This window comes from Bacillus rossius (genome assembly GCF_032445375.1).
Source record: "Bacillus rossius redtenbacheri isolate Brsri chromosome 9 unlocalized genomic scaffold, Brsri_v3 Brsri_v3_scf9_2, whole genome shotgun sequence".
NCBI classification, from domain to species: domain Eukaryota; kingdom Metazoa; phylum Arthropoda; class Insecta; order Phasmatodea; family Bacillidae; genus Bacillus; species Bacillus rossius.
This window is the reverse complement of record NW_026962013.1, coordinates 6,988,881-7,004,049: the sequence shown is the minus strand read 5'-3', so window position 1 is coordinate 7,004,049 and position 15,169 is coordinate 6,988,881. Positions and strand designations below refer to the sequence as shown.

The 15,169-nt window shown below is 39.3% G+C and overlaps 1 protein-coding gene across 1 annotated transcript in view; it reads left to right on the top strand.

The window, feature by feature from the left end:
* The window catches only part of LOC134542790 (transformation/transcription domain-associated protein), a 139,569-nt gene that overhangs the window by 68,250 nt on the left and 56,150 nt on the right, over positions 1 to 15,169 (top strand). The window contains 8 exon segments of the mRNA XM_063387317.1: positions 2,122 to 2,280; positions 4,145 to 4,350; positions 5,502 to 5,672; positions 8,051 to 8,263; positions 10,412 to 10,720; positions 12,207 to 12,329; positions 13,841 to 14,042; positions 14,932 to 15,083. Of these exon segments, the coding sequence (XP_063243387.1) occupies positions 2,122 to 2,280; positions 4,145 to 4,350; positions 5,502 to 5,672; positions 8,051 to 8,263; positions 10,412 to 10,720; positions 12,207 to 12,329; positions 13,841 to 14,042; positions 14,932 to 15,083 (1,535 nt within the window).

Below are 15,169 nucleotides of genomic sequence, written 5' to 3'. Positions count from 1 at the left end.
CTTTACTGTTGTAGTAGAAACATTACATTAATTTTTAATTAGGTATGTGTGGGAATGTTTTTACTAATTTCTGTGTTATTATTTTATTTCGTGTGCATGCATACATGTTCATATATGTGCCTTATCTTGCCCAACCCTAGGATGAGATCAGAAAATAAGTTCATCAACAATAATGACAATCATTCAAATATATCCTGCATCCATAATATCTCCACAACTTATGAAAAGGTTATGTTAATCAGCACATCACACTACGTATATAATGTTGTAAGAGTATTAAACATGTTATCTTTAAAAGATTTGTGCAATGGGAGCGCATGACTTGATGTAAGTTTTTGGACATACGCCATTGCTAAGAACTTTTTCTGTTGAAGAAAAACTAATAAATAAAATAAATAAAAATACACAAGAAAGACAAAAAACACACAAAATTAAGCAAACAATTGCTGTTGTCAACAAGAATATAAACACCACAAAATATTCCGAAACAGAAATATGGTCAACAAACAAAGAAAAAACAAAGAAAAAAGTACTAAGTGAACAAAAAAAACACACAAATGATGACAACACAAAAATATTGAAACCAAAATAATTCAGCACAACAGTTGAAACGAGACAAAAACACGACAAAACGGAAAGACAAAAAAAAATAGTTTTACCAAAACAGAAAACAAGCGACGTTTCGGGAACTGCTATCTGCTCCCGTCCTCAGGCAGAGACGCACATGGTACGGAAACACAGGTGCGACTCCTGTGTTTCCGTACCATGTGCGTCTCTGTCTGAGGACGGGAGCAGATAGCAGTTCCCGAAACGTCGCTTGTTTTCTGTTTTGGTAAAACTATTTTTTTTTTTTTTGTCTTTCCGTTTTGTCTCGTTTCAACTGTTGTGCTGAATTATTTTGGTTTCAATATTTTTGTGTTGTCATCATTTGTGTGTTTTTTTGTTCACTTGGTACTTTTTTCTTTGTTTTTTCTTTGTTTGTTGACCATATTTCTGTTTCGGAATATTTTGTGGTGTTTATATTCTTGTTGACAACAGCAATTGTTTGCTTAATTTTGTGTGTTTTTTGTCTTTCTTGTGTATTTTTATTTATTTTATTTATTAGTTTTTCTTCAACAGAAAAAGTTCTTAGCAATGGCGTATGTCCAAAAACTTACATCAAGTATTAAACATTACTATAATTTGTATTTTGAATATTGTAGCAAATTTTTGGCATGACAAGGATTAAATAACATATTTATAAGCTGTTTTATGTTGTTATAGTATGATATTAACAGGCTCAAGCGTGTAAAAAATTGAATGGATTTTGTCATTGTATTTCAGGTCATTTGACATTCCCTGAAAGAGGATGCATAATAAATTATGGGCACAGGCATCGCAGTTTGATATTAACTTAATATTCTCTATAATTCACAGTTACGGATACACACACATAAAAATTTGATACACATTCTTATAAATACAATTTAAGAATATATGCCACATTGGTTGTTGAGCATTATTTTCACAAACCCTAACAATGTGTTGACCATTAGTGAAGATTAGAGATTCAAAGGAAAAATTTATAATTTGAGGGGCAAAATTTTTTAATTTTCTGTATTAAAACTTAAAGTGAATAGGAGAGATAACAAAGGTCTTAAAAAAGGAACACAGTCATTTGAAATGTGATTTAAGTTTTATATTAACCCTTCATGTTCATTCAGGGTGTTTTAGGATTGTAAGATTTGTTTCTTTGGTGGCAGCCTTTAAAAGTTTCAGTTACATGACCTTGAGGTTTAAAACAGTGAACCGAAATCATGAATATCTAATAGATAACACGGAGCAAGGACCCCGAAATCACCCTGGGAAACCAGGGATGGTTCCTTTCTATACACTATGTTGAATTTCTTTTTGTATGTTAACTCTTCACAAGTTTCTCATTGATGAAACAAAAAAAATTAAAAATTAGATGAAAATCAAAGTGCCTTAGTATGAAGTGAGTGTACATGAACTGCAAGTGACCCCTTTTTGCTTCTGTATCATTTTCATCGTAAGTATTTTTTACCTGTTTTTTTTTTTGTGTGTCTGGTGTTTTTTGTTTGTTTTTCCTTTTTTTACTGTGAGAAATTTTCCATTGTGAAGGAGTGTTCGTAGCGAGCAAGCTGCAGCGCCTCATGGCCTTCGCGTGGCCGTGCCTGCTGAGCAAGAGCTGTGTGGACCCGGCCACCGTCTACCACGGACACCTGCTGCTCGTACACATCATCATCAAGTTCGCCATCAACAAGAAGATCATCCTGCAAGGTACGGCCGGGCTCGCCTCCTCGCCTCCTCCTTGGGGCACACGTCCGGCGTGGCGGGTTTCACCGGCAGGCTGAGACCCCTCTCTCCCTCTCCCTCTCCCCCTCTCCCTCTCCCCCTCTCCCTCTCCCTCTCGCCCTCTCCCTCTTCCTCTCCCTATCCCTCTTCCTCTCCCTATCCCTCTCTCCCTCTCTTCCTCTCCCTCTCACCCTCTCTCCCTCTTCCTATCCCTCTCTCCCTCTTCCCCTTCCCCTCCCCCTCTCTCCCTCTTCCCCTTCCTCTCCCTCTCCCTCTCCCTCCCTCTCTCCCTTCCTCTCCCTATCCATCTCTTCCCCTCCCTCTCCCTCCCTCTCCCTCCCTCTCCCTTCCTCTCCCTATCCATCTCTTCCCCTTCCTCTCCCTCTCCCTCTCTCTCCCTCTCCCTCTTCCCCTTCCCCTTCCTCTTCCTCGTCCTCTCCCTCTCCCTCTCCCTCTCCCTATCCCTCTCTCCCTCTTCCCCTTCCCCTTCCTCTCCCTCTCCCTCTCCCTATCCCTCTCTCTCTGTGTGTGTGTGTGTGTCTCTCTCTCTCTCTCTCTTAATATATATATATATATATATATATATATATATATATATATATATATATTCCTACCTCACAAAAATCAAAAAAGATTTCTGCACGACGGTTTTCTGTTTTCTGATGTGTTTTGCAGATAAGACGTCTGCGACAAATTTGGCCGATGACTTCCCCTTCTCTCTCCCTTGTCATTGTACGGTCCGTGAATCCGTGTACCAAACTTCCATATTCTAGAGAGTAAAATCAGCTAGTTCACCCCCTTCCTCCCCGAAACCAGGAATTGGCCTCTGCACCCTCTGCCCACATGATTGAGCTTTGATTAGCTCAAAAATAATATACCCAAAAATTATTTTTACGTACAATTTCAACAAAAATGTTGGATTGTAAAAATAATAATAGGACATGAAAATTGTATACGCAAGGGCGGCAAAAACTTTGCAGCCTATTCCTTGAAAATTTGTAAATCCGCCACTGGGCATGTCGAGCTTGTTACACCTAGGTGTCGAAATGTTTCAACAAATTTCTCCGATTTTAGCTCATTTGGCATGTATGCAAACTATAGGTGGACCCATTCCCCAACTTTGGGGAAATAATTTTTCTCTTCGGGATAGTATTTGGTAAAACCAATTTTTTTTTAATTTCCTAAAAACTAATTTTTATATTATAAAAAAAAAGTATATGCTTAATACCTAAGACAAATTTATACACAGTACATTGGTTTTTAAAACCAATAGTAATAAACTGCTCTATTGAAAGAAAAAAAATACTGATAACAGTAATAACCATTGGTCTTTTTAAAATGTAACTTGTTAGTGAGCCTCTGCGAAGCTTTGACTAAACTAATAAATCCAGGCTATTTTTAATATTCAATGTGACTTCGCCAGGCGATATGCTAGTGGTTTATTGTGAATTTTGTTTGTTTGTGAATCTTAATATTTTTTTTTATTTGTGATTTTTACCCCCTAAAGTATTCATCATAAATTCATAATTAAAAAAAGGTTGGGGTCACATTACATTCAGAGACTCAGTATGCGAAGCTTTGACTAAACAATTCAATCCAAGTTATTTTTAATATTCAATGTGACTTCGCCAGGAGATAAGCTATTCGTTTTATTGTGAATTTGGTTTGGTTGTGAATTTATATATATTTTTTTTTTTGTTTGATTTGTGATTTTTACCCCCTAAAGTAGTTTTTCATAAACTCGTAACTAATAAAAGGTTGGGGTCACGTTACACTCAGTGTCTGCGTCTTCGGGGGTGAGTGCGGCAGGTAAGCTGGTTGGCTGAGGGGGCCCGGCGGGGCGGGGCAGTGTTCCGCAGCCTGCTGAAGGCGCACGCGATGGAGGCCCGCAGCGTGGTGCGGCAGGCCCTGGACATCCTGACGCCGGCCATCCCCACGCGCATGGAGGACGGACACACCATGCTCACCCACTGGACCAAGAAGATCATCGCCGAGGAGGGCCACTCCATGCAGCAGCTGTTCCACGTGCTGCAGCTCGTGGTGCGACACTTCAAGGTGCGTGTGCGTCCCTCGGATCCCGAACCTGGGTCTCGAGGGGTACAGAAGAGATACATATGTAAGATATAAACTACGTATGTTGGGCAGGTCCCGCTTCCCTCGGATCCGAACCTAGGTCTCAAGGGTACAGAATAAGTAATGCACAAAAAATATATATATATGTGCAGGGGTGCAACAACTAAATTTCTAAAAGGGGGCAATATACCTTTTTATAAAGAATCATCGATCCCCCCTATTGAAGCGGGGGGGTCCGGGGGTCCTCCCCCGGGAAAATTTGTATTTCATGGTGGGAAATGGTGCTATTTAAGCAGTTTTACTATCTAAAAATTGATTGCACAGCACTTTCTTTGCCCTCGTTTGCCCCCACTTAAAGGTTTCAGGAAGGGGGGGTGGGGGGGAACAAAATACCCTTGCCCCCCCCCCCCTTCCATTGTTGCGCCCCTGTATATGTGTGTGTGTGTATATATATATATATATATAAACTACGTATGTTCCGTGACTACGGAAGTTAAAAAAATTCCCCCCCGGAAATTGAGCAGCGCCCCCAGCACCGAATTGTGTCTAGACGGCCATCTTACATTTTTATGTCTCTTGTTGGACGCACAAGCTAGGAAGAAGTTCCGTCCACATTCAAACAAAAAAAAACCACTGTGACATGTCCAAGTTCCAAGCACAAATAATAAGTGAGAAGTATACAAATGGTCCTTTTTGAAGACATTGAACAATGGTGGTGAATCATTTAACCCCTTTAAATGTTTTTTCGTGAACTAAGTTTCCAGGATTAAAACATATTGTAATCTTATTTGCATATATATATATATATATATATATATATATATATATATATATATATATATATATATATATATATATATATATATATATATATATGTTGGGGAAGAGTAACAGGATTGGTATGGAAAAAAAATATTAACCTAGTAAACTTCAGAGGTTAAGAGCATTGGATTTTTTAAATTTCATGTCCAATATTTTTCATCTGAAATTTTTCCCTCAATTATTGAATCATTTTAATTCTAAGTGATTTTATGGTATTTGAGGATTTAATCAGCTCATTCCTAGTCGTGTGTTTTCGCGGGGGGAGGTGGGGAACCTGGCGTCGGAGCAGCCCCCTGTCTGTCGCACCGCAGGTGTACTACCCGGTGCGTCACCACCTGCTGCACCACATGGTCAACTCCGTCCAGAGGATGGGCTTCAGCACCTCGTCGACCATCGAGCACCGCCGCCTCGCGGTCGAGCTGGCCGAGGTGGTCATCAAGTGGGAGCTGCAGCGCATCAAGGACGAGGCCGACCTCAAGGAGGTTGGGGCTCGCAGCACTTCACCGCCCTTCCTTGTCCTTTCCCCGCCCTTCGCTGCCTCGTTTGCAGGGGACAGGATTGTGCGGCGAATTGCGTCGAAACTGAATGTTCCGTGACTGCGGAAGTTAGAGGATTCACCCGAAAATTGGTGAATTCTAGCAACGCCCAGCACCAACTTGTGCCTAGGCGGCCATCTTAATTTTTACTGTCCTTTGCTGAACACACAAGCAAGGAGAAAGTTTCGTCCGCATCCAACCAACAAACAAAAAGATAAACACTGAGACATGTCCATGCTTCCAAGCACAAACAAATGAGAAATATATACAAATGGTCCTTTTTAAAAGTCACTGAACACTGAAATAACACTGGGAAGCTTGTCATAACACCGAAATCCAAGTTGTATCATGGCATTAAGTAGTATTTAGCCAAAACTTAATTTCAATATTTAAAAAAAAAGTAATCTTTTAATGTTTAAAATTCAAGAAATGTGGTTATTTCTGAACAAAAAATTGTACCAAAGTAAATGGATCAAAAAATAAATTTAATTCTTTTTATTGTGCATCTCTTATTGAATCACTTTTGAACCACAAATGCTCGCTTATTTATTTTTATTCTTCTGAATGTATCGGTTTTAGATCAATTTATTACTAATTATTTTATCGTAAAAATTTAACATTTAAATTTTACCATTATTTTGGTGAAGAGAGTATTATAAAACAACTTTCATAAAATTGATAACACTGAAATCTTTTTTTTTAATAATGTAATTGAACTAAAAGTAAGACCTTAAAATCTTGTCTCTACTTATTAGGTCCTTGACAGCCCTTTACTTCCTTACACTGCGTTTCACTGCTTACACATCCTTTCACTGTCTTACATATCCATTAGCAGCCATTTTCTGCCCTTAACTGCCCGTCACAACTCTTTCCAGCATTTTATGTCTTTTCCTGTTGCCACTTGTGAATAAAATACATACTAGTTTTGTTCAGGTGCTAAAATATTCAGTAATAAAATATGTTTAAGAATAAATTTAACTATTTTATTTATTTGGCACAGAACTGTGTGTATGTATTAACATAATAGCAAACTTTAAAATAAAAATCAATAAAGGACACAAAGCATCACAAAACTAGATTGAAAGCTTATGTGTACTTTTGACCAGTTAGTATACTCGCAATTCCAGGTTTTATTTCCTGATTTGGGATTTAATCGTGCAATATATTTTTTTTATTATTATTTCTGTTTCTTACTTGGAAATCAAGTTCATAGGGCGATGGGGACAATCCCACCCTTTCCAATACCACAATAACTAAAAATTACTACAGATATAAAATTTTAAATATAACTTTTCAAAATTTCTGACTTCCCATTTAACTCAGAGGTAGTTCATACCTACCATCCAAAACTATCCGATCATCTGCATATAGTCAAACACAACAGTGTAATGTTAGTTTTTTTTATCCAAAATTAAAAAAAAACTCACATGGATCTCAGTACATGTTATTAAACAAAAAAATCGGCCAAGAATGTGCGACCCATAGGCGGGTAAATGCGGTACATATATCTTAATTCAAATCACAAAAAAAAAAAATAATAATAATGTTTTAATGTTTGGAATTAAGGAATGCCAATATTTACAGACAAAAAATTGTATCATCACTTTTAAAACACTAATGCTCCATAATTTATTTACTTTTGTTCTGAAAGTATCTTTTAGACCCATTTATTACAAACAATTTTATTATAAAAATGCAGAATTTACTCTTACCACTTTTAATGTGGAGGAAGTAGTATAAAACAGCTTTTATGCTCCCACATGAAACATCTTATGATATCGTACTGTCAGAGTAATACGGCCACATGTCAATAGTAGAAACTTTTAACACAATTAAAGAGGCTATATTATTGCAATAACATGGTTAAATTTCAGACTTGCATCCATCGCAACATCGTGTTTTGACCGTTATTTTTCAAAATTCAGGTATGGCCTTATTACGTTGGTAAGATTGGCAGATGTTGTTTCCATTGGCGATCTTAACTCAATTTCACAATTTTTTGAGATTTGGCTCTATTACTTTGACATGTACTTAGGTTCACACCTCTAATTGACATCGATACTCCCCCAGGCAATTAATCCCGTTAGGGCATGATCCTGGTTAGGAGAAGGATGGGTCTTTTACATGCCAGACACTGTTACCAGTGCCTCACATGGGTTCCAAGAACCGGGAAATAGATACGCCATTTCCAATCGCGGCATGTTACTGGAGAGCGCCCGGCTAGGTCGAGAGGTTGAGGAGATCTATTACTTTGACAGTGCGATATTATTTTCTTATTCGTGTGCTGTGCGTGTGTTGGTGAGAGCGGAGTGGTTGATCCTCAGCGCATGGTCAAGGAGGACGCCGCAATCATCGAGGAAGTGACCGACGCCACTTCGTCGGAGGAGGCCGGCACCTCGGACTCCAGCAAGAAGCGGCACGCGCCGGCCCCCGGCCCAACCGCCGCTGGCCAGTCGACCCCTCACCTCGACCTGCGGCCAATCAGCCGCGCGCACGCCGAGAACGTGGTCAACCTGCTCATCCGCCTCGCCTGCTCGGTCAGCGGCTAGCCCGGGTCCTTTTGAAGCGATGCCCTCGATGTGGTTACCGAGTACACCAGCCCCTCGAAGTAACGCTCTAATTTGTTCCAGGAAAATAGAGCGCTAATCAAATACGTTTTTGCCATAAGAGTGCATGTTATTCATTATAATTGGTTCTCCTGCCATCCGTTTGTTTTCTATTCCTTATATGACATTTATTTCGTTTATATGTACATATTTACATACTGTTAACACATCTAAATACAATTTAAGAAAAATATAAATGTTAAAATTGCGTTTAAAGTTCAAAAAACCTAAAATAAAACTATATTTAAATCGCAGGCGGCATAATTGAACTGTGCATAGCCTACTAACCTCATATTTCCTTACGAAGCACGACTAGGAGTCAGCGCAGCCTGTCATGCAAGATGTGAACTAGCCTCGAAATTTTCCGGCATTTTCCACTAGAGCTGCTACTGAGTTTCAAGACGGCATAGTATGTATAAACATTAGCTAGTGTTGGAAAATGTATTTACGAAATATTATTTACTATGCAATTTTAATTAGGCTTTAAAAATATGCGATGGAAGCGAATAACTATTACATAAAAAGGTAATATCTTTTTTTGATTCGTCATAATGTTTATATTACACAAGTGCCGTCTTATTTTTAATTTGTTACATTGTGCACGTATGAAAATAAAATAAATTATGTGGATGAGAAAGAGCGCTACTTTGAATTAATGACCGCGCTACTTCCAATCATGCCCTAATTAATTGACGTCGTTACTTCAAAACAGCGCTAATCGAACAGGGTTACTTCGAGGGGCTGGTGTACAGTGGAACCCTGTTACCTTCTATAAGGTGTCTATAAAGTTCATTAAAGTCATAAAAAAGTAATGAAACTGACATGATCAGTGTCAGGTTCTGATTATGTATAAAGTGTTTTTATACATCTGCATAATGATTGCATAGAGACCTGAAAAGGGGGAGGTTCTTTTTTTTTTCCTTAAAAAGTGTCATATTTATTCTTAACTTTTTTCTGGTAAGTAATACTTTTTTTACAAAATTTGCAACAAAAGAGTGAGGGTTTTTTTTTACTAAATTTTACAAAAAGAAGTGAGTTTTTTTATTTAATGTGCACATTTCTTTGATTACTTAGAATCTTTAACAAAAATTTTTGTCATAACCTACAGCATTTAAATAATTTTGAATTTGCAGATGTTCTATTTCATAAATGTCTTATCTTACTGCATTTAATATTTAAGATGTAAAAAAAATGTTAACTGATCACGTTGAATGTAGCCATCAAAAGACAGCATAGCAAACACTAAACAATTTTTTTTTTTCTGGTTTAGCTGTATTTTACAAGAGCTTTTCTGGTGCCACTTTCGTCAATCTGAGGGATTTATGCAACTTCTTTTAAAACAGGAAGCCTGCAAATTAGAATAAAATAATTTGAATTTTGCCATTGCTGTGACTTCTACCAAGGAGGTCATGTGCTGTGGGAGGGTTAAGCAGGTTGTTATGATGTCGACCAAGGAGGTCATGTATGGAAGGAGGGGCAAGCAGGTTGTTATGATGTCGACCGAGGAGGTCATGTATGGAAGGAGGGGCAAGCAGGTTGTTATGATGTCGACCAAGGAGGTCATGTATGGAAGGAGGGGCAAGCAGGTTGTTATGATATCGACCAAGGAGGTCATGTGCTGAGGGAGGGGCAGTCAGATTATGATATCAACCGAGGAGGTCATGTGCTGAGGTAGAGGCAGTCAGGTTATGATATCGACCGAGGAGGTCATGTGCTGAGGGAGGGGCAGTCAGGTTATGATATCGACCGAGGAGGTCATGTGCTGAGGGAGAAGGCAGTCAGGTTGTTATGATATCGACCGAGGAGGTCATGTGCTGAGGGAGAAGGCAGTCAGGTTGTTATGATATCGACCGAGGAGGTCATGTGCTGAGGGGCAGTCAGGTTGTTATGATGTCGACCAAGGAGGTCATCTGCTGAGGGAGGGTCAAGCAGGTTGCTGTGACATCAACCAAGGAGGTCATGTATGGAAGGAGGGGCAAGCAGGTTGTTACGATGTCGACCGAGGAGGTCGTGTGCTGAAGGAGGGGCAAGCAGGTTGCCGCGACGTTGACCAAGGAGGTCGCGTGCCGGGGGTTGCAGGTCCAGGACATGAACGCGGCGGTGGGGACCCCAGCGGGCTCGCCCGGGGAGCAGCTGTCTCGCCGCTGCATCGCGCTGCTCAAGACGGCGCTGCAGCCCGACGTGCTGCCCCTGTTCGAGGTGAAGCTGGCCTGGCTGGAGAAGCTGCTGGGCACGGTGGACTCGGGCTCTGCCAACCTCGCCAACGTGTGCACGGCCCTGGAGCTGCTCGCCTACCTGTTCGGGGTCATGAGGAAGGAGCAGGTGCTGGCCAGCGTCAAGCCGCTTCAGCGCGGCCTCTCCGCCTGCATTACCTCCTCCAACATGAAGGTACACCCCCTCGCTGTCCTGTGCGTGCTCGATTGAAAATCCAATTTATTGCAATATTTATTGGAGTATATTTGACGTTCTTCCCTCTTACACTTCCTAGGGTTAGCAGGTGTACCACGACGATGTTCTGATCATCCAGATATATTTACATCGTGAAACATTATTTCATCAATAGGAGCATTAATTTCAACAATAAGAATGAAATAAAGTTGAATCTCGTTTTTACATATTTCAAGGTACAAGGAGAAAAATTGGTAAACTCCAGGAAAACGTAATGAAGGGGAAGTTTAAAAAAAAATTATTTTTGCTCCCAAATGTACACAACACTATATACGATGGCAGAGATGCTTAATTTTTTTTGTACAAAAAGGAGAACTCCATTATCTCAACACAATGAGAACATTAAAATTAATAAATCCATCCAGTCTTGTAGTTCTCTACGAAGTTGAACATGGAATCTTCTGTTTTTGGGCAAGTGACATGCTTATTGAAGCATCTCAAAACGTCCACTTTTTTTATGGTGAGATTTTCTTAAACTTTTTTTTTTTTTTTTTTTTGTACTTTGTGATTAATCGCGTGTTAAAATTAAATTTCGTTCAGATTTTTGTTGGAAACTATTAGATGATCACAAAATATTTAAACATTTGTCTTATGTTTGGAAGTAAAATAAAGTAAAAAAATGTTTTGATGCAATGTTAGAAAATTTGGTTTTGCCAGCTTCCTTTTACAAACATTTCTGCTGATGTAAAATTAGCATCACTGAACATGGACGAAGACACCATATTTACAGGAAATGGTTACATTGATTTATAAACGTATTTTAAGAAGGGCCCAGTAATCCACTGTTCATTTATGTAAAAACCCATTTACAACTTTTTTTTATGCATAAACAATTTAAGTTTAAAGGGGAGTGATATAAAATTGAAATACACCATCAATGTTTCAACATAATTTTCATGCTCACATGTCGAATGGTTCATCATAGCACATGGCACAAAAAAATGAAGGTTTTCTTGACAAACTAAACTGCCGTGACTACATGCAATAACGGATAGTAAACAAACTTAACAATATTCACATTACACGCAGAACACAATGATTGGGCCGGGGGGGGGGGGGGGCAGAGGGGAAGGAACAAGGAGAATGGAACACGAGTGGCAAAACATACAAGTCCTAACGATTGCCGATCTCGGGGGCAGCACTCGCCACTTTGAGGTATTCATTTTACAAAATATGGCAGCACCAAATAAAAGCTACTTTGACCACCGACATGCATCGCAGCGTAGAAAAAAACACCCCGTTCTACAAAAAAAAAATCGCATGCCGCAAGTAAAGCGATATTTCGTGCGGTTGAGATAGGTCAAATGACACATTTACAGATTTAAGAATTGAATTTGGGATTTTGGATTTGAGGAGAAGTGGATTCAACCCTACACTACTTTTTTGGCAAGGAGGAGTAGCGGTGCGCTTGTTTGCTCATGTGCAGGTGGTTCGGCTGGTCCACAGCCTGTTGTCCCGTCTCATGACCATCTTCCCGACCGAGCCCACCACCTCCAACGTCGCCTCAAAGTACGAAGAGCTCGAGTCGCTGTATGCGTGTGTTGGCAAGGTGAGTTCTTGGCCTTTTTTTAGTTTTCAATCGTTAAAAAAATATTTTTGACGTGACGTCTAATAAATCGATGAACGCCGGCTGCACGCACGAAAAAGTGTCCCGTTACGCTTTGTCCCCTTACGCTCATTGTACGCTTGCGCCGCATATATCTCTCTTCCACTCGATGGGAACAACCATTGATTTGAATTTTTTCGAGGCACATTAAACTTGAAACACTCCCATTCGTTTCCTACTTTTCCTATCATCGTCCTATCCTTAACAGAATAACACAGATTGGAAGAAGTTAAATAGCAAACATGTAGAAAAGTTATAGTTAAAATAATCTCTTCGTTAAAGTAATAAACATATATGAATTAATAAGTGCAAATAAAAATAAATTTATCAATTAAATTGTAGATTTCATTTTGACTCCTTTGTATCCATACAAAATAGTGATAATTAAATAAAAATGATTCAATTTTATTCATTTGCAATCATTTCATCAATGTTTTGTTATGACGTTGTCACGTTAAACTATCGTCCGTAAACCGACTTTACGGACAACCAATTTTTTTTTTTTTTTGCATGCTTTAAGTTTTAACAGTTTTCAGCATATAGTTTCAGTCAACATCGTCATCATCACTTGGCATTTTTTTTGCCTCCTGTGGGGTGTTTGACGCATCCTGTTCAGACTCCTGTCGATCTGTCCTAGACTCGTTTTCCACTGCTCGTTTTCTTTTAACCTCTTTGGCCTCCATGCACCTCTGAAGCTCATCCAATTAGAACTGTAATAAAAAAATTTATCAATTACTAGCTAATGCCTGGCATGCGTTGCAACGCCTCAATAATTTTTTTTTTTGTAATTTGTTTGATGTAGGTACAGATATACAACGCATCTCTTTATCTCTCTCTAATTCTCTAGCTTATCTATGTATATCTCTATCTTTCTCCTCTGTATACCTATATCTATATATCATTCTATAGCGATGAAAATATATAAAAATCTTATTTTTTTCCCCGTATCTTTATTTTTATCTATCTATTACCAGTCACACGTGTATTCAAATGCAACGTTGTGTCAATCGGTCAAGAACTTTCTGACATTTAAGATTTTGAACGAACACACATTTACAATTTTATTTATTTAGATCCTGCTCTATAGTAAATTAAAATTTAATTAATTTAAGAAATTATTACTTGGAATGTATGTCTTACCTGTAACTGTAGAGAAACATAGTTGGTGAGGTTAGAAGGATTGGGTGCAGGGGTGCAACAACAGGGGGGAGGGAAGGGTATTTTGCCCCCCCTCTGACCTTGAAGTGGGGGCAAACGGGGGCAAAGAAAGTGCTGTGTAATCAACATTTAGATAATAAAACTGCTTAAATAGCACCATTTTCCACCTTGAAATGCTAATTTTCCCGGGGGGAGGACCCCTGGACCCCCTGCTTCAGTAGGGGTAATTTAGTTGTGCCCCTGATTGGGTGTGCATGACCAGTGACCAGGGAAATAAATTCGAAGGGTGCTCCCAGTTTGTGTTCGAGGGCCTGGGCAACTACGAGAAGAACGCGGCGGCCAGCCCGTCGACGCTGTACGGCACGGTGATGATGCTGAAGGCGGCGTGCGTCAGCAACCCCAGCTACATCGACCGCCTGATCACGCCCTTCATGCGGGTCCTGCACCGCATGGCCAAGGAGCACCTCAGCTCCCACACCGCCAAGAACAACAACCAGAGTGAGTTGCAGACTGTGCTGATCCATCCACGCTCTTTTCTTGACATTTCGTTTGAATCAGCCGGGAAATTTGCAATTATTTTTTTATTGTAGTGCATAACGTGCATCTAATTGACTTGATGTAAGCTTTCGGACACGCGCCATTGCTGAGCATAGCAATGCTGAGCTCGGCAATGGCGTGTGTCCGAAAGCTTAACATCTGGTCATGCACTCCCGTTGCACAAATCTTTCAAAGATAATGTGCGTCTATTTTGCTCTCTAAATGATTCATGATGAAAATAATGTCTCTATAGAAAACAGTTAATGATTTTTGCTACATCTTTAGGAAGCTTCTATTTTTTTTATTTGAAGCTTCTGTCGTGATGCAGAGCTTCGTGTCCGATGTGACGCTTGGCATTGGAAGCCTAAGATTCGCTTGTGAAAAATTTAGGTTTTTTAAGTATATGTTTGTAAAAAAATCAAATGTGGCACTTGTTTGCTTTTATGAATGTTCAATATTATTATTATTTGGATGGTTGTTTTATAATTTTTATTGAATTATGTTATATATTGGGCCCAAATGGTTAATCAATTAACCCATTCCAACATTACAAATGCTAAACGATTTTTTTTACTTCAATTCTGTATTTTATAAAATAAGTATAATGCAGCCTCACAAAGAACAATATTCGCAGTTTGATTTAACTTCGTGAATATTTCAAACATTCAATAATTTGATATTCGCTTCGCATCACAAAACTAGCATTTGCACTGGCCTACTGGTTTTGTCATTCAAGTTATTGTTTGAGATAGTTAAGTCATAGTTATATTAAGTTTATATTTTTGTGATAGTTTTCTGCCCTTATGTCTTTGTAATCGATTTTTTTTTGTGGTTGTTTGTGTGTTCCCAGTGGCCTGTGAACTGCTGATTCTGAGCTTGGACTTGGTCAAGAACAGGGTCGGGGTGCTGGGCAACGAACTGAGGAAGTCGTTCATCGGGACCATTCTCGTCAGTCTGATAGAGAAGTCCAGCGACATCAGGGTTCTCAAAGCCATCACTAAGGTAGTCTCCAGCACCTGTCCAGCCGCACATCTCCACATACGCATTGTAGTAAAATATTTTTTGGTAATAGCTAAGATATAAGATAG